The 21,084-nt window shown below is 37.8% G+C and overlaps 2 protein-coding genes across 2 annotated transcripts; both read right to left on the bottom strand.

Annotated features, from left to right (window-relative positions):
* Positions 1 to 1,434: 1,434 nt before the first annotated feature.
* LOC146146987 (clotting factor C-like) lies at positions 1,435 to 3,882 on the bottom strand. The gene is made up of 4 exons (XM_083388619.1): positions 3,767 to 3,882; positions 3,216 to 3,380; positions 2,830 to 2,952; positions 1,435 to 1,581 (listed from the first exon to the last, which is right to left on the bottom strand). Exons 1-4 carry the CDS (start codon positions 3,819 to 3,821, stop codon positions 1,466 to 1,468), a joined length of 459 nt encoding a protein of 152 aa, XP_083244745.1. The 5' UTR covers positions 3,822 to 3,882; the 3' UTR covers positions 1,435 to 1,465.
* A 3,986-nt stretch (positions 3,883 to 7,868) lies between these two features.
* On the bottom strand, positions 7,869 to 13,890 carry LOC146146986 (lactadherin-like). The gene is made up of 6 exons (XM_083388306.1): positions 13,667 to 13,890; positions 13,329 to 13,436; positions 12,152 to 12,208; positions 10,311 to 10,469; positions 9,326 to 9,495; positions 7,869 to 8,897 (listed from the first exon to the last, which is right to left on the bottom strand). Exons 1-6 carry the CDS (start codon positions 13,836 to 13,838, stop codon positions 8,760 to 8,762), a joined length of 804 nt encoding a protein of 267 aa, XP_083244432.1. The 5' UTR covers positions 13,839 to 13,890; the 3' UTR covers positions 7,869 to 8,759.
* Positions 13,891 to 21,084: the final 7,194 nt, after the last annotated feature.

Genomic DNA, 21,084 nt, shown 5'->3' with positions numbered 1-21,084 from the left:
CCAAGCGACAGCAGGACAACGGATGTTTCGCGGTACAAGGCATGCAATCATTAATCACAACATTTTTGAAAATTACACAACTCAATGAAGAATACACAACTCAAATAAGCGTCTGAAATACTCAATAAAACATCTCAAATGACCCAGATACTACAGGTGAAAGCATGCGTAAAGTGGAATAGGTCACGGGCTACTTTGTAATACATTGCGATTAGAGTGTTTGCAGACTTTTCGGTGTCACATTTTAAAACTATATACAGGTCGTATATAAAGGCCCGCACACCAAAGTAGTTTGTATCTTTGCGACCTCTATAAATCTGATAATCCGTGTGGCTTCAAATGTGTCTGCAATGTTAACTGTGCCTTAAACTGTTTTGTTCGAACGTTTCTAAGTGCACCACAACATAATCTTAAAAGTTTACTTGGGGAATAGCTGTCAATATTTTGCGACAGTAATAATATATTAGTTTCCCGTTGTGGCGATATACACAAAAAAAGTTATCGAACCAACATAAAAGATTTTCGGAAGATTTTGACGAACACATTCAGAGATTCTTCTTTTAAACTGTCATGTGAGAACTATCGATTAACTTCCAAACTAATATCATTTAAAATTTAAATAAACATCGATGCATTTATTTGGTTTTGTAGTGCGAGTGAACAGCATTCCACTATATTCTGAAAGCTGTATACAAAGTATGTAAACAACGGTAATTTTTTCAAAGTCTTACAAAACGTGTGTACTTTCTAGAGGTACAGATGGGTTCTTAGGTATGTTACAAGTCTTGCCCCCATATGCTTTGGCACATATGCACCTAAACTTCTCAAGAGCTGTCAATCGTTAGGTACTTCCGCCGTTGCACGGCATATTGAGGCACGATGATGGGACTGTTTATTACAAAATAGGCATGGCTTATATTGCGTTTAGTGCATTAGTTCTTAACCTGGAACAAGACCCTAGTGATGTAACCATTTACACAATGACCTTGTTTAGTCCCGGTCAAGCCATAGTGCAAAACGCATTTGAAAACTAACTCAAGTTCAAGTCAAATTATTTTAAATAAATAACAAGTCGTCCCAGTCCAAAACATTGCCAAGTCGAGTCAAATCCTAGTCACAAAAATGGCATTCAAAATAAATGTTAAATTGATAAAATTAGTGAACGCGTTACATGCTAAGTGATATATTGCGCATAGCAAACACAAAACCCCAAAACAAATAGCAAGATAAGATTTATTACATTTTACAATTGGCTTAAATAACCCAATTTTACTAAAATGCACATTATTTCTGCCGAGCCCTTCTCAGTTTTAGATGTGATAGTTTTACAAAGTTATTTGCAAACTGCAATTTTTTTATCAGTGGTTTCGCTTTTGTACCACAAAAACGTACAAGCAAAATAAAATGCTCATTAAACAAGGTAATTCTAAAAAAATCCTAGCTTCATGTTTAATTGTGATCTGATTTAAGGCGAAATAATATCATATTTTCTTTTCAGAGGCACACCAGCAGCACGTTTCTGTTTCTTGCATTTCCCAGTCGAAGTGCTCGGATCAAAGAAGGCAACAGCCGTGAAGCGATCTGAAACGTTTAAACAAGTCTTGACTAGGGATGTACGATATTTATTTTATTCCGATATCGATATCCTAAATTTTGGAAACGCGATCATAAATGTGGCTAAATGACGGCATTACTCAGCAAAATTAGTGAAACTAAAACGTTAAAAATACATTTAGCCACGTTTATAGGTCATAATTTGATTTAGCGTTGAGAAGTTTAGTTTCTTCCACTTGCTAACTTAGCCTACTATTTCTTGATAAATTTACCTTTTTATATTAAATCCTCACGTTGGATTGCAATTATTGGCTAAAATTCTTGTGTTAATTTGTTAGATACCACCCTAATATTGGACGAGTACCGATAACGCCACTCAGTTGGCATCGGGTATCGGCTCCGATCCGATGTTATCTGACATACCTTTAGTCTTGGCAAATTGATTAGATCCGTTAATACCAAAATTAGAAATACATCTACCTAATGAAAGGAGCTTTTTCATGAAATATAGGGTGCAATAATTAAGACCTTTAAGCTTAAGCCGAATATTGTGCAATCAGGGGCGGTTACAAGATTTTTGTTTGGGGAGGTGGCATGACTTTTTTTAGCAGATTACGTCACAAAGGTACATCTTAACGTGACGTCATAATAGGTACCAACAAAAACATCACGTGTTTCGATTAGTTTGGTAAAGTTTTAGCTTGTATAGGTGTTACTTTCATAAACAAAAACTACATTACAAAAATGTTATTATTTTGCACAAAGCCAAAAAACACTATTTTATCGTTAAGTTACAAAATTTTAATTTTCGGGGGTTCGATGAGACACTATAGAGTAGACGCTTTGGTCTAAACTATTTTACTCAAATGGGCAAAGGAAGGGGTGGGCAACATTTTTGTAGTCTGACCAAAACCAAATCAGAGGGGTCTCTTCGGGCCGTTTTAACTGTGCATCTTATTATCACAGCCGCAACGACTGTTAATTACGCACATAACTAAGATATTTTGCAATTTACACTTGATGGAGGAGCAAGATCTGCGCAAATCGTGAAAAACTGCTTTTTATGTAAGTATAGTTGAAATAGTAAACAAAATGAAAAAAAATATGAGGAATTGCCTCGTGTTCACAGTTTAGGTCGAGGGCCACATTATTTGCGTTGGCGGGCCAAATGTTGGACATACTGAAAACATAATTGAGATTGGTGATTTATTTGAATAGACCAAAATACAATTTTTTAGGGAAATGTGGTCTCATTTGACCCTGAATGCCACCTACTGGCAAACGAATAGGAGTGTACTGCATCGGACGAGCAGCTCAGACTTGTAACTCCGTGGCTCTGTGTTCCTCGAAAGGTGTGAGGGCCGCCGGTTAATATTCCAACAGCTCCACCTGTAGCATCTGAATATATGGAAAAAGTAAGTATAGTCGGCTTAGAGAATAGTTTTGCTGTGGTTTAGTATTTCTCAAGAGGCAAAACGCGACCGACCAAGTCGATAAGCACTTTGGGCCTTTTAGGCAAGTTTTTTCGGGCAAATAACTTGATTTGACAAATAACTTGATTTTAAAGTCTTTTAAACAAATGACTTCGGTTACAACACCGCTTTTTTCCAATTAATACAAAACCCCGAGAATTACTACTGACATATGATGCTTATGCCCACCTGGTAACTTGCCGCTGTGGATTGCAGCGAGGCATATCTCGCTATCCTCAGTGTAATGTCCCGTCCCGCAAACTCTTCCGGGTGGCTTGCAGTGCTTGGGACACAGAACGCTCCTCATTTGACTTTTGTCGCCTTGAAGCTGCGAAAAGGTTGTCTCGCAGCCGACTGCAAAACAACAACATGATTTTCTTTTTTTTACGGGCATTTAATAACTTCCTCATTGAAGCATAATGGTTGGAAGTTTTAGTTGGACGTAGTAAGAATGTCAAAGCTCATGAAAACAAGATAGGTAAAATTTGTTTTGAGTTTTTATTACATCAAGATATATTAAACACGTATTCCAAATTACAAAAGTTTTCCTAAAATCAGCCGATAATAGTTGGTGCTTAATGAATTAATATTTAAAACCTGTTCGATTACGACCTCGACTATAATGCCAAAAAAAACGAATCCATATTTCTATACATAAACGAGCCTGTTTGTCCATTGTCATTGTATCCCAATTTATAACACGTAACTCAAAATATAGCACAACATGGTAACTAACTTACTTCGCTTCCCGAAACATTGCAGAAAAAGTCCAATTAGTACCAGATATCGAAGCATCTTATTGCAAAACCAGCGTAACAAAATTGAAATACAATCTAAGATCGTTTGCTAACCCTTAGTAGTTAATAAAAGCAAAATGGCAAACAACCAATTATTCCAGGTAACACTAGTAATAAACCCGACTTTTTAACGCAATTTTTTTTTTTTGATATTTTTTTAAATATGTCCATTTTTATTACGCTTAACCATAGTGCTATTTTTGCTCGTAAATTTGACACAACGCTTTCTGCATGGACCAGCACTGCTGCGGCAATTAATTGTGCAAATACCACCGTGCAATTTGCTTTAATTGAACTGTCCCTCTATTTTTTCTCGCGGAAATAATACTGTAAGATGTTCTGCCGAAATTCCAGGAACTCGTACAGCTACTTTTGTATCACGGAAATGCCGAACAGTGTAAACACCCCCAGGCAGGGGCGGATCTAGGGGGGGGGGGGGCGACATGGCCATGGCCCCCCCAAACTAAAAAATATGTATATTTTTTTTACTTAATAGGCAGCTTATTTTCGCGGTTCCCTAGGTAGTATGGCCTATTTTCGCCAAAATAAGACATATTTTTAAGCTTTGTAGTGGTGTAGGAGCTTATGGCGCCATATAATGAATATTTCAAAAAAATGGTAAAGTTCGTTTCGCGCACTCGCGCAAAGCGGCGTTTTTCAGATTTGTAGAGACGGCTTAAGTGACCGTACGCTGACCTCGACTATCTAATAGCTAACGTATATCCAAGTACAATTAAAAGCTTTTTTGTTGTTAATGCAAATCTGTATCAGAACCAGCCTGCCAATATACTTCATCCGTCCCGCCGCCTCTTTGACAAATTAGACACGAGTCCATTTTAAATACCTTTTGACTATTTTAAGTGTGTAAATGCAAAAAATTTTCGCGCTTCGCGCTAATGATCTTTATACATCCAGTGTATTTACGTTTTGATGCTCTTTTTGAACTAGATCAGCGCTTCTTTACTGTTGCGCCGTGGAAAGCTGCCAAGTGCGTCGCGGACAAACGAAAAACGTATTCAAACATAATCGACAAATATTTTTTAACCATTTTTTTTTAAATGTAACAAAAACAAGAAATTTAAAAGAAATACCGGTATACCAAAAAAATCGCGCTCGCTATCTTCGCTCGCCAGGTCTGCCCCAAATGGTTAACAAACAATAAAATAGATTAACTATAAAATTTATCGCGTTTTCTCAAAATAGTTTTATTACACTTTTTTAATAGTAGTAGGGGGGTGGCGACGTGTGGACTCGAATTTTAAACCAAGTATACGCTTTTTTAGCGAATTTGCGCCAAGACTTTACTGCCTCCTTAAAAGTAATTATAAACACGTTTTTAAAGTGCAAAAAATCCGAGGCCCACCTGATTCACAATTGTTATAAAGTTGTAATAACACAAAATCTCATTTAACATATGTTGTGCGGTCCGCAGAGACCTTTCTGAGTTTGGTTTTAGCCCGCGACTACTACACAAAGGTTGCCGACCCTTGTGTAAGGATTTGAATAACCTATCCAATGTTAGGATTAACTCTGCATAGAGTTTTGCTCATTTCAGCAATCTTATTTGGCAAAAGCAACTACAATAACTTAAAAATTGAAAGAAGTGTCATGAAAGAACCACAGCTGACCGCAGCAGACAACGCTATGGTTTTATTGCGACGTGACCTTGGCGCTTTTTCGGAAGCATGTGCGGTTGCTCTCGCCTTTTCGGGAAAAAGCAAGATGTGTAGACAATAGACATGGTAGCGTCTTTCAGCGATATTCTTCCTACCGGGTCAAACTAGGAAACCGGCCCACTGTAGAGGCTAACCTTATTACTTTTTCGTGCTTTCAAAAGGTCTGTTTTTCGCGTTATTTTGCAGGAGTTAGTTTATTCGGCCAGCCGATGTTATTTTTACCTGAATTATGACGTCACGCAATGGTATAGTTTTGTGACGTCATATCTGAAAAAATTTCATGGCCCTCCCCAAACTGAAATCCTTGATCCGCGCCTGCCCCCAGGGTTGTACTGCAAATGTCTGACGACCCTTAGCTTAGATTTAAGGGTAGCCTACCAACCGTTTAAATAACAGCAGATTGTTCACTTACTAAATATGCTAAATACCGTTTTTGGGTGTCCATTTTCACATAAAAAATGGGGCAGAGGAAATGTAGACAACGAGATTTATATTCTAACTCAGTGTTCATAATAAAGCTTTTCTTTCGTAATAAAGCTCTTTTTCGGCGAACAAAACATAGGACATTACTATAAATAAGCTTAAATTAAATTAATAAGAAACACTATGTCACGTGAATTGGCTAGATTTGAAATGTTTAAAGCTGTTCTATTTCTATTTTTTACTTAACTGAAAATATTTACTTGTTCACGTGAAGCAATTTGTATAAATGAGCAGTATTGTATACCTGTTTTTTGAATTTACGAAAAAATAATTGAGGTTTTAAGTCTACTATTCTAGTTAACGTAATCGTTTCTGTTATGTTTAATTTTTCCCTGGAATGTATTATTTTTGCTATTTTGTCAACCGACAATGGAATCAATTTTTTATGTAGTTAATATCATAGAAATGTTATTTTTAACCTGTTTTTGTTCTTTACCTTTGTAAATCGTCGCATTTTGCAATGAATTTGTAACTTTACAGTTAAAAGCACTGTCTTTATAACCTGTTTTTTGAACACAAAAGTTCTTTTTAGTGACTAGAATCAAAATGTCAGTCGCCGATTTTCACAATTCTTCGATATGGCAAGAGTTTAACGCAGAATTACATGTATCTTTTGGGTTATACCGAATCAATGTTTCCAGAAGGCCTGTGAAAACCTAATAGTTGCCTTTAAGAAGTGGGTAATTTTATTATATATGCTTTTTTTGTCCAGCGCGTGCAACATTCATTGTGCGAAGTGGCTTGTCTCAGGGAAACTAAGCGCGTGCGACTTGCCTTTTAAAAAGAGGCTTCTCTTAGTAAATAAACTTATTGCTTTTACAAAACAACATATTACCGCCGCAGATTGAAAATGAAAAATTGTGGAGGCAGTGTACACCACAAATACAGGGGCGCCCGCAGAAAATTTTTCCAGGGGGGGGCAACAGGGGCGTAACCAGAAATTTAAAAAGGGATCCTGAATTTTCAACTTAGGGAATTCCCCTATTTTTCGCCTGATGTTACTGAATAAAGACGTCATTAAAACAGTGAAAGTATGACGTCATAGAATGGTGATTGCAAGACGTGATAGAAAAAACCCAGAAACACCAAATACGTCCAGCAAAAGCGAGTACGTGCGTCGTCGACAATCTTGTCAGGCGCCAGCTGCGAAATCACGGTGTACAATCGTTAACTTTAGGCAAAAAAACAAACCAAGACCTTAAAATATGTGTGTTTAATTGTGGTAGAAACATATTTCGACTATCAGCAGCACAGTTTTCAAGTTCCATGAACGGAACAAGCGCTAAATTACAAGCAAGCCTTTCACCACGTGCAATACTAAACGAAGATCGTTTTGATTGGGTGTTATTATGCCACGATTGGCGCAACATCTACAGCTAAATTACAAGCTGTGGTTGAGGGGAAATAAGTCGTGTCCATTGCACACTTAGCACGTGGTCTTAGAGTATGCATAAAGAGCATAATTTTGCGTTAACTATCATTACTTAAAAATTTATACTTTAAAACGCGCACGACAGTCACCATTATACCTCCTTTTAAGAATCTGCTTCATTTAAACAAATGTCGATGTTACACCAACATCGGATATTAGCGCAGAGACCGAACAGCGAGAAACATACTGCGTATAACGTTATTTAGCGAGAAAAAAATGAATAAGGTTTGACTTAGCGTTGTCAATTGTCGAATACTTGCTAATCACTAATCAGTCAATCTAAACCAGCGCTTCTCAACCAGTGGGGGCCATAAGAACATTTGAGGTGGGCCACAGACCAATTTGAAAAGCTAGATTTAGTTTCATTTGCGTCATTATATTTCATTTTAAAGGAATAATGGTTTGGGAGGAATTAAAAAGAAATGTAAATTTATTGTTTAGCCGCAAGTATCTCACTAATGCACGGTTGATTAAATAAACTGTTTTGAAATATGTTCTGGTGTGTTTTGTTCTAAACCTATTTAAAAGTTTTTTCTTTTATAAAAATTCTATTGGGCCACAGAATTTTTTTGCAAGGTAAATGGGCCACGAAAGAAAAATGTTCGAGAACCACTGACCTAAACAAATAACGAAAGAGAAAAACTATCCAGCGTTTACGGTCGACCAAACTAAAAACGAAAAACGGCGTTTTGCGCTCGATTTTGGCTTCGCTTTAGATCAAGACGCGTTACCCAATTACTTAAAAAGCACGCCGCTTCGAACAGTTTGCTAAACCATGACAAAAACGAACCAAAAACGATAATATCACTTACAAAAAGGGGTGGTAAGAACTCCCGCCCCCCACTGGATACGCCACTGGGGGCAATGGATAGTGTATATTATTTTTAACCTTCATAAGTAATATACATATTACACTTACAAATAATACTAATAATCACATTTTGAAATTCCAGGGGGAGGCAAGTGCCCCCCCTTGCCCCCCCCTGCGGGCGCCCATGGGTAGAGGGTATGGGACGGTCTCAAACGGATGGCCTTCTTTATTTATTGCTCGTCACCACTTTGCGTATTGATAAGTGCAATTGTGATTAATTGATAATAGTCCAAACCCAAACCGATGGGCCAACATCATTTTCTACATATACGCGGAATATTATTTATTTTGAAAACCCTATTCGAGTACCTGTGGAGTTTTTGTACAGTGTTTGCGTACAAACCTCATAACTATGCAGAACATACCGGATTAGCGAATTATACAAATGCGAAACACAACATATATACAGGATTTACGGATTATACAAATGCGAAGCAATTATAATGAATTCATTTGATTACTCTATAGATTTTCTTAGCAACTCAAGAGTTCCATCCTCAGACTGGCGTAGCCGTGGTAGGCTACAACGTACAAGCGAAAGTATCTTGCCGTTATTTTGGGCACGAATAAGTTGACCTTGTAGCTCACTCGATCTTCGTTACCCTTGAAAATCTAAATAATATTTCGTAATTTATTAGTTGGTGTGAATGGCAGTCTGTATTAGATATATAAACCGACAGCTTTTAATCTTTGGTGTATATTAAAATAATGAAGGCTAAATTTCGTCTATTTGAGCAAGTTTGGTTGCGTCAGTGTTGTGACCTTTGGTACATTATCCTAAAGCTACGTGTTTAGACTTTATTTCAGTTTCACATTTAAAAAAAAAAACAGGTTTTCTTAGGTCTATTTGTTTTTATTATGACTCCATCTGTAAAATTGCATACCAACCCTGGTAAACGCTAACCAAATTATTTGTTTAGAGGTTCGCGGCTAAAATAGTTCAAGACCCTATGATTTAGATCTAACGGTAAGAGGTAAACGTATCCTTAACTTGATGCATATATATATAAAATTTCTCAGTTTTTTAAAATCTGGTGTACTTTATCTGTTCCTTGTTCGTTCTGCACAAAGCTTAGACTGTTGATGCTGTCGCCGTACGATATCCTGAACGAAGTAATCCATTGGTCATACGCCTGGCGTCCTTGTGTTACAATTGCAGTGATTGTGGTTGGTGTTCCCAAATCGACCTGAATCCATTCCCCAACTTGGCCTGCGTTAAAACAATTGCAAAACGCGCATTAAACATTGGCTAAAAAAGAAACCAAACACCACAATTTTGTGTGATTTTGGCTGGAGTTTTTTAAATTTCAATCGGACGTAACTGGCACTAACTGGGTTCCATATTCAGTATATTGTTGATCAGAAATAGTAGGCCAATGTATTTTGCATAACCTTTGCCGGCCATTTACGTTACTTGTTAAGACACGATTAGTTGACGTATGATCAAATTTTTAGATCTATGAAACCTACAAATTAACTAAAAAACATTTTCGATTTAATTGTTGAAATTTATAATAAAGCGTCCAGTGTCAGTGTTCCGTATAATAGTCTATCGTTAGGTCAAGCGAGCTAGAAATGTCTGATATTATCGGATCGGGCCGATAGGAGATATTAGGTTGGCGTAGTGGTACTTGTTAGATCAGGGCTTCTCAACTGGGAGGTCAATATAGTGACCTATGGGAACCCACAGTATTTGTTTAAAAAATGTAACGTTTGGTGCTGAACGGCGATAAGGTGAAAAAATGTTGCTCTGCAAATATACCCCTTAATTTGTGTTTACTGAGATTCACAGAGTAATCTGAATAGGCATAGTGGCCCATGGCGGAAAACGAGTTAAAAAGCCTAAAAACAAGAGTAATATAGGATCGATTTAACACCAAATTATTGACATTCAGTTAAGGTTAGCAATTATACTTTTATCTGAAAAAAACTTTTTTTGCGTTGGACTTTGAACACTCTATAGTTTTGTGTTATGTAATCAAGTTAGTGAGATGAATAAGTCGATTAGGTATCTTTCTCTGTTACCTTTGCCAGCGACCCATGCGCCTTGGTTAGTCGCGCTAGTGTGTGGGTTGTCGAGCCGAGCAAATTGCGCCCCATGTGAAAGAGTGTTGGCGTGCGAAGACGATGATGTGAGAGCAGAATCGGGCACTTGGCCGCTCTTTATCCCAACGTAACAAGTTTCTAGAATGAACAGCATTAACGATACGGTGTTAGGTTACTAGATATTAAGGCTGTTTTTGTTTAAGTGGACTGCAGAGCTGACGAACAAAAGTTTAGACCAGGGAGAATGGGTCACAAAATAGAACTCCGTCTCTAAAAAAGAGATACAAGTAGGTGTACTAACTTACATGTAAACTGTAATGAAACTTGGCGCCGCATCTTCTATACAAATAATATTATCCATGTCTGGTAATTAACGAATTTATTAGGAATATTCTGGTGATAGACTGTATCAAAATATTTTGCAAACTAAGATTTGCACAAGTTAAAAGGCTACAACAAATTCAATCATGGTCAGTGTTCCCTCTAAGGTGCGCAACTGCGCAATTGCGCAGCCACACCAGACAAATTGCGCAGTAAAATTTTCTTTTGCACACTTAAATCATTCTCAAACTAAAACCAAAAATCTTCACTTTTTTGCCACAAAGTTTGCGCATTTCGCATTGGCTATTTTTTTATTGATGTTTGTAGCTTAAAGCAAGTTAATAACTCAAATTCGCATTGACGATTGTGACGTAATAAATTACCTTGTCTAATCATTTTTTATCATCCATGCTGTATACTCAGAAAAATCAAGAAAAAAAATGAGTTTAGAATAGAGCCGAACATAGCAGCGAAGTGTTTGACAATAATTCGGGGTCATGAAACCGAAATTTATTTTCAGGACATTTTTTAACACAATTACAGTTTTTACACGATTTAGGTGTAGATACAGCTGTGGGGTCAATAATGGCGCCTTCACAAATTGACAAAATCATCTGGATAAATGCAAATGAGCGGATAGTTGGTGATTCTTGATTGTGCGCGAAAGGCATCACGTATTATATTTGTAAAATTAAACATTTTGTCAGTTTAATCCAAATATTCGGATATTTTTCGCGCGACCGCATTGTTTGCCATATCGTTGTTTCATGTCGTCACGCTTTGTGATGTCACCTTTAAAAGTTTCAAGCCTCGCCCCCAAAACAAAAGACCTTGATCTGCCGCGACCCCTGCCAACGCAGCCTTAAAATATTCTTGCGCACCACAAAAATATTCTTGCGCACTACAAAAAATATTTGCGCAGTAGAAAATTTTTTTAGAGGGAACACTGATCATGGTGTCAATCGAATTTTACAGGAAGCTTTACGCTATAACGATATGTTTTCACCATGAATTAAATAATACTTAACAATATTTTTTTACAAATGTTTAATAAAACATTTATTCTTTAAAAATATATTTGATTATATTTGATTTTTTAATAAAAGAAGTTTGGCCTCTGATAACCTGTAATGAGCAAAACATGCGGTTGCTGTTTAAGTTGCCAAGCGTCGTTATTTGTTTTGTTATGGGGTCGGAAAAACAAATCACTGCCACAAAAAAAAACTCTTTAGAATTATCACATTGAAAGCCAAGTATAGGCCTATTTTTAACAAGATTGGTTTTATGGCCTGAAATTTTGTGCAAACCATTCTGCCCGCAGTGCTAAGTACCCTTTTCTGGTAAACCAAACTCCATATTTTTTACGTTTATCTCTGATTCCAAAGATACACAAACAAGTAGCGTCCTCTGCTGGGTGCGTTTTGTAGCCTACTGTCCATGAAAAATTGTCTGGAAGTGTTTTGTTAAAATAGCTCCTTTTTTTATTGTTGGTGACTTACCTGGGTTTTGATTAAACCTTAAAAGAGTCAGCGACGGTTTCATTTCGTTGTTGAAATCTGAAAACACAAATAAATTAGATATTACCTATTAAAAAACACCTAATTTTTTTTAGGATGACAGTATAGTCTTAATGAGGAACAAGAAGAAAGAGTGGTACACGACTGTGCACATATGCGTGAATGTGCACATATGCGTGCGTGCGTCGGACGTGCGTGCTGTGCTTGTGGACTTCAGCCATAAGAGCGATATGAGAACAACACCAGCGTCAGAATAAAACACAATTCTGAATAAGGCCAAAACAGGACTAATACGTAATGGTATTAGTACCGTCTAAATCGGAATAAGTCCTTAATCCTTCTGAATAAGACCTAAAAGGTAAGAATCAGGCCTAAACAACACTTAACTAAACTCAAACCCCACCCCTAAAGTACATCACTAACTCCCAAGAAAATATTAACACTAACCCATTTTCCAACCCCAGCCATTACCCACAAATAACCCCAAACAGGACCAAAAATCCGGTGCCATAACAGCGGCGCCCTGACAGCGCCGGTCAGACTAGGGCGTCCAAACGTAGTCACCAAAACGGCCGATGCTAGACCGATGGCCCCCGATCGTCCCATACCTATTACCCACAGGTTCGAGCGTTATTTTTGACCATTTAGGCCTTCTTCTCATGAATTTAGGACTTATTCCGATGAATTTGGGCTTTATTCCGATGAATTTAGGACCTACTACGAGAAATTTAGGCGTTATTCCGATGAATTTCGGCGTTATTCCGACAAACTTTGGGTCTTATTCAAACGATTTTAATCGTATGCTGTACTGGATATTACTGCGTGTTTGGCTGCATTATTTCGTTGGTCTTAATACTATGCTTTTTAGGTCTTATTGTGTGTTCCCGTGCTTGTATGTGACTGTACGTGTTAGTGTGTGTGTGTTGTATGTATGTGTGCGTGTGCGTGTGCGTGTGCGTGTGCGTGTGCGTGTGCGTGTGCGTGTGCGTGTGCGTGTGCGTGTGCGTGTGCGTGTGCGTGTGCGTGTGCGTGTGCGTGTGCGTGTGTCTATGTGCGTGTGCATGCAGACTTAATAACGAGTGCTTTTTATAATATCGAACACTGCCTTAAATTTAAGATATTATGCGAAATTATAAATTTCATAACTAATGCCACTAACCTTTCAAGCGATCTATCTCGGTTTGCATTTCAGCAAGTCTCAGCTGATCGCAAACGCATTCTCCTGGAGGTCCAACATCGCCCTTGAAGCCCCTAGGACCCATTATACCTGGAAGAATTCAGTTGTTTATTACAAAACCACGACTCGAATAGATATAATGCTTTTAAAGTCCAAATCAAAGTTAAAAGCCAAATAACGATTCAAACGCATGATTAGACGCTTTTTAAAGTAAATTAAAAGTATTCTGTAGGTAGTTGTTGTAATTGTATTGAATTAATCACTAACATGGAATTATTCACTAACATAACACCCAACACATACACATATACTTCACTTACCAGGACGATTTTCTTGCGAGGTATCATTAATTTTATTTACCCTCGGCGAATCTCGTTGGCGCACTGAAACACAAACATCGTAATCGCCTTGATCGCCAGCGGAGCAAAGACATACGGTACATGAAAGAAATACAGTTAAAATTACCGACAACGCAATCTTAGCGTTGGACATGCTGACTTTATTTAAAATTGGTATATTTCGACTGGAGCCCAAAAATATTAGATGTATATCAATCTGTAAAATGTCCACGGTTAGTTAGAGCGACAATAAATTGACAAAATAGCACATCTCTGGGCAAACCAACAATAGCACAGCGTTATTGGGGTTAGAATAACACCAGGTCCAGGATTGTTATTGCATAACTTTATAGTCGACATGACTTTAATTATTATTTAACCAATGACAATAAGATCCTAACATTCTACTTATAAGCTGGCTTGTTATAAATTAGGTTTAACATTTGTGATGCTAATATTGCTAGTAATAATTTTACCAATATCAATTACTTAAGACTTAGTAGTAAATAACGACGTTTCTGTTTGTGTCAAACGACTTGAATTGTTTAAGTTATTTTTCAAATCACTCTATTGCGACTCAGTTCAGTTTTAACTACCACTACTATGCACGTAGCTAAACGTTGGAAAGTTTATTACTTGCAAACCAAGTATTATGTTCCAAAACATTGTTTAAAGAAAAAAAACAAAAAAACAAGAGTCACTGTTCTTATAAAACTGCACGAACTGCAATATTTGGCAAAGTAAAAGCCAGTGTGACTGTTGCCTTTATGCACAAACTGAAGCCTTATATACCGACTCAACGTTTTTCTTCACAAAAGCAAATTCAAAGCTTCAGTTTGTTAAAGGTCCATAAGTCGAAAAAAGAAACCACACAATCTCCCCTCCACAGCTATACTTGCGGTGATGTTCAAACAGTTCTCTATCTTCATTTTAAGTTATTTGACAAGATAATTAATCTAAATTTCTGTTGGGTAAAACAGAAGTCTTGTCCGCATATGCTACGCCACAAATGCACGTAAACTAATCAGAGCTGTCTAGGCAGGTACCTCCCGTTCTTGTACCGAATATCGAGGGACGATGATTGGACTGTTTATGACATTACATGCTGAGTGATAAATTGCGCATAGCAAACACAAAACGCCAAAACAAAGAGCAAGTTTTCGTTTATTATATTTTACAATTGGCTTAAATAACCAAATTTTACTGAAATGTACATTATTTCGGGCGAGACCTTGAAAAGATGTGCAGTTAAGTCTACTTAGTTTGATAAGTGATAGCTTTAGAAAGTTCTCGCAAACTACATTATTTTTATCAGTGGTTTCGTTTTTGTGCCTCAAAAAACATACAAGCAAAAAAGGCTCAAGCTACTTTAAAAAGACAAGCGTGTATCAGGTTATAGCAGGTTCCTAAGTATGACTTTAAATCCTAGTCAAGCAAAGTGTTAGCTCTTCATGTTAAATGGCGATTTGAATTTAAGGTGCAATAATTTCATATTCTCTTTTCAGAAGCACACCAGCAGCACGTTTCTGTTTCTTGCATTTCCAATCGAAGTGCTCGGATCAAAGAAGGCAACAGCCGTGAAGCGATCTGAAACGTTTAAACAAGTCTCGACTAGGGATGTACGATACCAGGAACTTTCCAGTTCACTTGCTTCCCGCAACTGCCTCTACCATGCTTCGCTGGAGGTCCGAACCCTTTCAACAAGGATCCATGAAACGTTTAAAACAAGTCTTAACTAGGGATGTACGATACCAGGAACTTTCCAGTTCACTTACTTCCCGCAACTTCGTCTATCATATTGCTTATTTCGATACCAGGAACTTTCCAGTTCACTTGCTTCCCGCAACTGCCTCTACCATGCTTCGCTGGAGGTCCGAACCCTTTCAACAAGGATCCATGAAACGTTTAAAACAAGTCTTAACTAGGGATGTACGATACCAGGAACTTTCCAGTTCACTTACTTCCCGCAACTTCGTCTATCATATTGCTTATTTCGATACCAGGAACTTTCCAGTTCACTTGCTTCCCGCAACTGCCTCTACCATGCTTCGCTGGAGGTCCGAACCCTTTCAACAAGGATCCATGAAACGTTTAAAACAAGTCTTGACTAGGGATGTACGATACCAGGAACTTTCCAGTTCACTTGCTTCCCGCAACTGCCTCTACCATGCTTCGCTGGAGGTCCGTACCCTTTCAACAAGGATCCAACCTAAAAATTAAATAACTATGCTACTTTATCAATAAACCAAACTTATCATGACGCTTAAACTTTTCCAACACGGAAACATACCCTCTACCTACCCGAACAAACATACAGTTTAGATTATTATCCATATCACTATTATAAAATGTTTTATTATTTTGAAGAATTAAATACGCAGTGTGAATAATCTTACCTTGCTTCAGCTGAAAGTCTTTTTAATCTGTTCGAATATAAGTAATTCTTTTTCACAGAATGTTAAAAAAACACAATAATTTTGACAGTAAAATGGCAGTACTTAGAGGATCTTGAAGATTAGAATTGGAATGTATTTACACAGGCCTTATATAAAAGATGTCTCGTTGATTGCTTGAGCCATTGTTGATTGCTTGAGCCATGTCTCGTTGATTGCTTAAACCTTGAGCCATTTGGTGTCCATTATAACATAAACAAATGGAGTAGAGCAAATGCAGACAACGAGATTTATAATCTAACACAGTGTTCATAATAAAGCTCTTCTCACGGCGAACAAAACATAGGACATAACCATAAATAAGCTTACATTTTATTGATGAGAGCTTGTTAGTATTGCTACAACAATTTTCTGAAGTTTTGAAGGTATCTTGCTTAGAATCAATCTAAAATAATCTTACGCTGCAAATTACTGTAGTCGGCGGCTCAATCAAATCAAACGGCCTCCCAAATGCGGGTCGCGGCCAATGGTTAAAACACTGCCCTAAGACTATAAGCTTAGACTAGGGATGGCTACACCGTGCCTCACAAGCCGCATGTACACTTAAGTCACTCTTTATGACTTGTCTCGACTTATGTCGTTGTGGTAAAATGACTTGACTTGGACTTAGGTCAATGAGTCAAATGACTTGGGTTGAAATAAATGCTTTTATTTACCATTTTGTTATAAAACTGAGTTATTTAAGTTAATTGTTATACGAAAAACAATCAGATTGCTATGTATTGTTTTTTCTTTTGACTTATTGTTCCAAATCGGACAAGTTTACTGATGATTTGGACTGGGCCTGACTTGTTTTGTTTTGAAAAGACTTACTTGGCCTTGAGTTATTTAACCAATGACTCTACTGGGTATTAAGTCATTTTAAAATGACTTGTTTACAACACTGCTTAAATGTCGTCCTACCCTCACTCAAATCCTATTCCGTATTTGGGAGTCAGGTTAACAGATTTTGTAGACTTTGACAAAGTGATTGCATTCATTTAAGAAATCCAGTGTGGATAAAAGTAAATACAGCTTATTCGCAATATTGTTAGTGTGCAACATCTAAAATAAAGCTAGTAGAGCAAATATTTAAGATATAAAGAAACAGGGTGATACTTATTTCTTCCCACGTGTAAGGTGTGGATCTTTGCGGTTAACCAAGTTAGAATTGTGGCTCTCGGTCTCCTACTGGTTGACCAAGAGCTAGCCAACCTACAAAATCTCGCCCTATCTCATCCTACAATTTCAAAGGCACAATAAACATATTTATTCAGCATCTAGAAAAAAAATATTTTTCAACCACACTAATACAGGTCTATATTTTAGGAATATCAAAAAAAAAATTTAAAATTTAAAAAAATATAAATATTGAATATTAATATTCGCCGAATATTAAAATATAAAAACATTTGCCAACCGTTTAACCAACAAATTGGGGTAGACCATGAACACACCTTTCCAACGATACTACACATGATGCCACTGATATGGGGATAAGGGTTTAAATCGACGATAACCGATATTCATATTCATAACCGATCGCAATAATCGTAAAACGCCTGTAGCTCACACAGTTCGCATTGGAACTGGGCGAAATTTCAGCACGGCGTTTTAGTCTAGCGTACCTGACCAATGAAAAAAGAAAATTCGAAAAAAATTGAAGTTTAGAAAATTTCATTTTTATAAGTGAATATGAGCAATATCGCGATTTTTGCTCCTAGTAGCATCCCCTTAAAATGAAGTGAAATTTTCACTTGTCAACCGTTTAACCAACAAATTGGGGTAGACCTTGATTACACCTTTTCAACGATGCTACACACGATACCACTGATATGGGGGATAAGGGTTTAAATCGACGATAACCGATATTCATATTCATAACCGATCGCGATAATCGTAAAACGCCTGTAGCTCACACAGTTCGCATTGGAACTGGGCGAAATTTCAGCACGGCGTTTTAGTCTAGCGTACCTGACCAATGAAAAAAGAAAATTCGAAAAAAATTGAAGTTTAGAAAATTTCATTTTTATAAGTGAATATGAGCAATATCGCGATTTTTGCTCCTAGTAGCATCCCCTTAAAATGAAGCGAAATTTTCACTTGCCAACCGTTTAACCAACAAATTGGGGAGACCTTGATCACACCTTTTCAACGATGCTACACACGATACCACTGATATGGGGGATAAGGGTTTAAATCGACGATAACCGATATTCATATTCATAACCGATCGCAATAATCGTTAAACTCCTGCAACTCGCACAGTTCGAAATGACTTCTCACATATAGTGTCAAAGAAAGACCTTAACCGCGAAGTTCGATCGCTTAAGCATTTTTTGCGCAAAATTCTCATGCATTTAATGAAAATCAAGGTGAGGAGAGTGTGACAGGTGTTGACTGTGCTGGTGACTATGTGTCGGGCGAGAAAAGTTGTGGTAGTAGTAGTAGTAGCGGTGTTGAAATTAGTGAGGATGAGTGTTGTGCAGAGCCCATGTTGTGTGAGAGCAATTCGTCGTTTAGTAACACATGTGACCACGGGTCGTCATTTGTCGAATACGATACCACCGTCGTTGAAAATAACAGCTGCGAGTTTTGGACTCCTGATACAAAAATAGCAGAACAACAAACATCTGAACTCACCGATTCCGAGTGGATTCCGAGTGGAACAATACCGGCAAAACATTTCAGGTGAATTACACAGGCGATGTAAAGCACAGGAAAGGCGATATCGTTGCTTACAGATTAAAGGGTGATAGAAGAAAAGCAGTGCAGGAAAAGTTGGCTAATGTTTTGCCCCGTCGCTTAAACCTAAAACACTTAGACAAGTTGGACGACCAAGTGGAAGAGTCAGGCAATCGCGATAACGCGCCTATTTATAATGTTTTAAGACAAGCAAGGGCGGAGGTTAATAAAATAAAACTTCCTTCGAGTAACGAAAACGATGCGATTAGGGCAATGCAAGTTGCGCAGGCAGAGACTTGCACAGGAAGCAAGTCCGCGTTACCAGGGACCATTCGGTTTCATTCTAGCATTCCAAGTAGCCTTATGCTTTGGTCGTTGGATACTTTACGCATTTTTCACGAAAGAACTAAAACGGATATTATGTACATAGACGCCACAGGGGGAGTTATTAAAGCTTCAGAGAATAAGGCGCAGTATTACGCGTATGAAATCTCAGTGCGTCACCCGACCAAGGGAAAAGCCCCTTTGGCTGTTGCGACTTATGTGACCAACAGTCATAACATATCGTTTCAATTTCCAACTTTTTAAAAATGTTTTATTCGGACGAAAATAAATTAGTCGGAAAAACCGTTGTGCGCCAAATTATTTGCGATGGAAGCACGGCAATTATTCGGTCGCTATTGTCAGTGTACATGAGCGAGGATTTGGAAGCCTATTTAGATCGATGTTTTAGTTTAGTAACAGGAAAAGCAACTCAAAGAACTTTCAGCAAACCGTTTCTTTATGTGGCAGCCACACTATGAAGAATATGAAAAGCCTTTGTGGACTTCTTCCTAAAAGAAGGCAAGAGGCAATGTATGTAATGGGTTTGTTAATTTGTGCGGGATCTCTCGAAGAAATTAACAACATTTTATATCATATGGTTATCATATTTACTTCGAAAAATGACACTCAAGTAAAAATAAGCTGGAAATGGTTGAAAGCACAAATTGAGCGAAATCAGCATATTTCAAAACAATTTGTTCTTTCTGAAAGTGATTCGGGAGAGAGCGAACATGAACTTGACAAAATTGCTATCGCGTCAACCAACCCATTTGTTAAGTACTTTGATAACGCTATTAGGAGGGCAAGACAGGCTGTCCAAATGCAAAAGGCATGCGGACAATATGAATTTTATTGTCCTGAATTTTTTGTAAAATTTACGAGCAATTGTTTGCCGAAAATTGCGCTGTGGACAGGGCTGTTGCTAGGCGATTTGGGTCGGCACGGAAAAGACGAGTCGTACATACGCGCGTCGGAATTTTTCGATAAGTTAACTAAAAGTGAGGAGCAAAATTTAACGAAAGATAACAGGACGCAAGGCGTTATGGAAAAGAGTCAGCAGGAATTAAAGCGAACGCGGTGTTTTGGAAAGCGGTTTTGTAATGTCGCTGAGTTCGCAAAAGTGTACGACGACCAGAATAATGCATTAGTTCGTGAATTTAGAGATAACATTCGGTTGGCGCAAAAATCTAGGCGTAAGAGGACAGTTGTCCAGCCAGAGGAGGAGGAAAGCTGGGCAAAAAAACCCAGAACCACAGATAGGACGGTTGGAAAGTATCTTCAAGCTCCTTCAAAGGACTTGAGAAGCTCTAGTCAGAAAAAGCGCGGAAAAGTGCCGAGCAACAAAACTAAGGACCACGATTGTAATTCCAATTTGCCTGTTAGATCCTGGGGACGCCGTTGTTGTGGTGTGAAATATCAACCCAGTTTTAACATGGACCAAAATGATTATACGGAATTATTGTCAAAAGACACCTGGCTTAGTGACAGACATTGATACAGTAATGAATATTATCGCAACAGAATTTCCCCAAATTGGTGGTTTACAAAGCGTTCATGCTTTTGAAACTCCGTTCAACTCACCAGCAATTCACTCACCATCCGGAAAGTTCATTCAAATATTAAATGTTTATTCAAATCATTGGGTTACAGCCTCAAACATTTTTTCAACAAAGGTTAATTTAATACAGATTTACGAAGTTGTTATAGTCAATACAGTTCGGACGATTTGTTTAAGTTGTCAAAACTTGTCTACTTCAAACAACACAAAAACATCGAGTTTGAATTTCTCAGGGTGTGCAAGCAGAAGGGCAATTCCAATTGCGGTCCTTTAGCAATAGCTTTTGCAGTTGCGTTATCGTTAGAAGTCAAACCAGATCGCGTAAAGTTTAATGAGGCAACTTTGCGCCAAGAAATTGAGAAAATGATTTTGAATCGGGTTGTTGCGCCACTTTTTACCGA

Source organism: Ascidiella aspersa, chromosome 4, assembly GCF_963924565.1.
Source record: "Ascidiella aspersa chromosome 4, kaAscAspe10.2, whole genome shotgun sequence".
Taxonomy (NCBI): Eukaryota; Metazoa; Chordata; class Ascidiacea; order Phlebobranchia; family Ascidiidae; genus Ascidiella; species Ascidiella aspersa.
This window is presented reverse-complemented; position numbering and strand designations above follow the sequence as displayed.

Coding starts and splice junctions, on each gene's coding strand:
- LOC146146987 (XM_083388619.1), bottom strand. CDS start 3,821: ATGCTTCGATATCTGGTACTAATTGGACTTTTTCTGCAATGTTTCGGG. Junction 3,381..3,766: donor GCAATGTTTCGGGAAGCGAA/GTAAGTTAGTTA, acceptor GTTGTTTTGCAG/TCGGCTGCGAGACAACCTTT. Junction 1,582..2,829: donor ACACTCCTATTCGTTTGCCA/GTAGGTGGCATT, acceptor TAAACGTTTCAG/ATCGCTTCACGGCTGTTGCC.
- LOC146146986 (XM_083388306.1), bottom strand. CDS start 13,838: ATGTCCAACGCTAAGATTGCGTTGTCGGTAATTTTAACTGTATTTCTT. Junction 9,496..10,310: donor CGCATGGGTCGCTGGCAAAG/GTAACAGAGAAA, acceptor GTTTTAACGCAG/GCCAAGTTGGGGAATGGATT. Junction 8,898..9,325: donor ACGAACAAGGAACAGATAAA/GTACACCAGATT, acceptor AATATTATTTAG/ATTTTCAAGGGTAACGAAGA.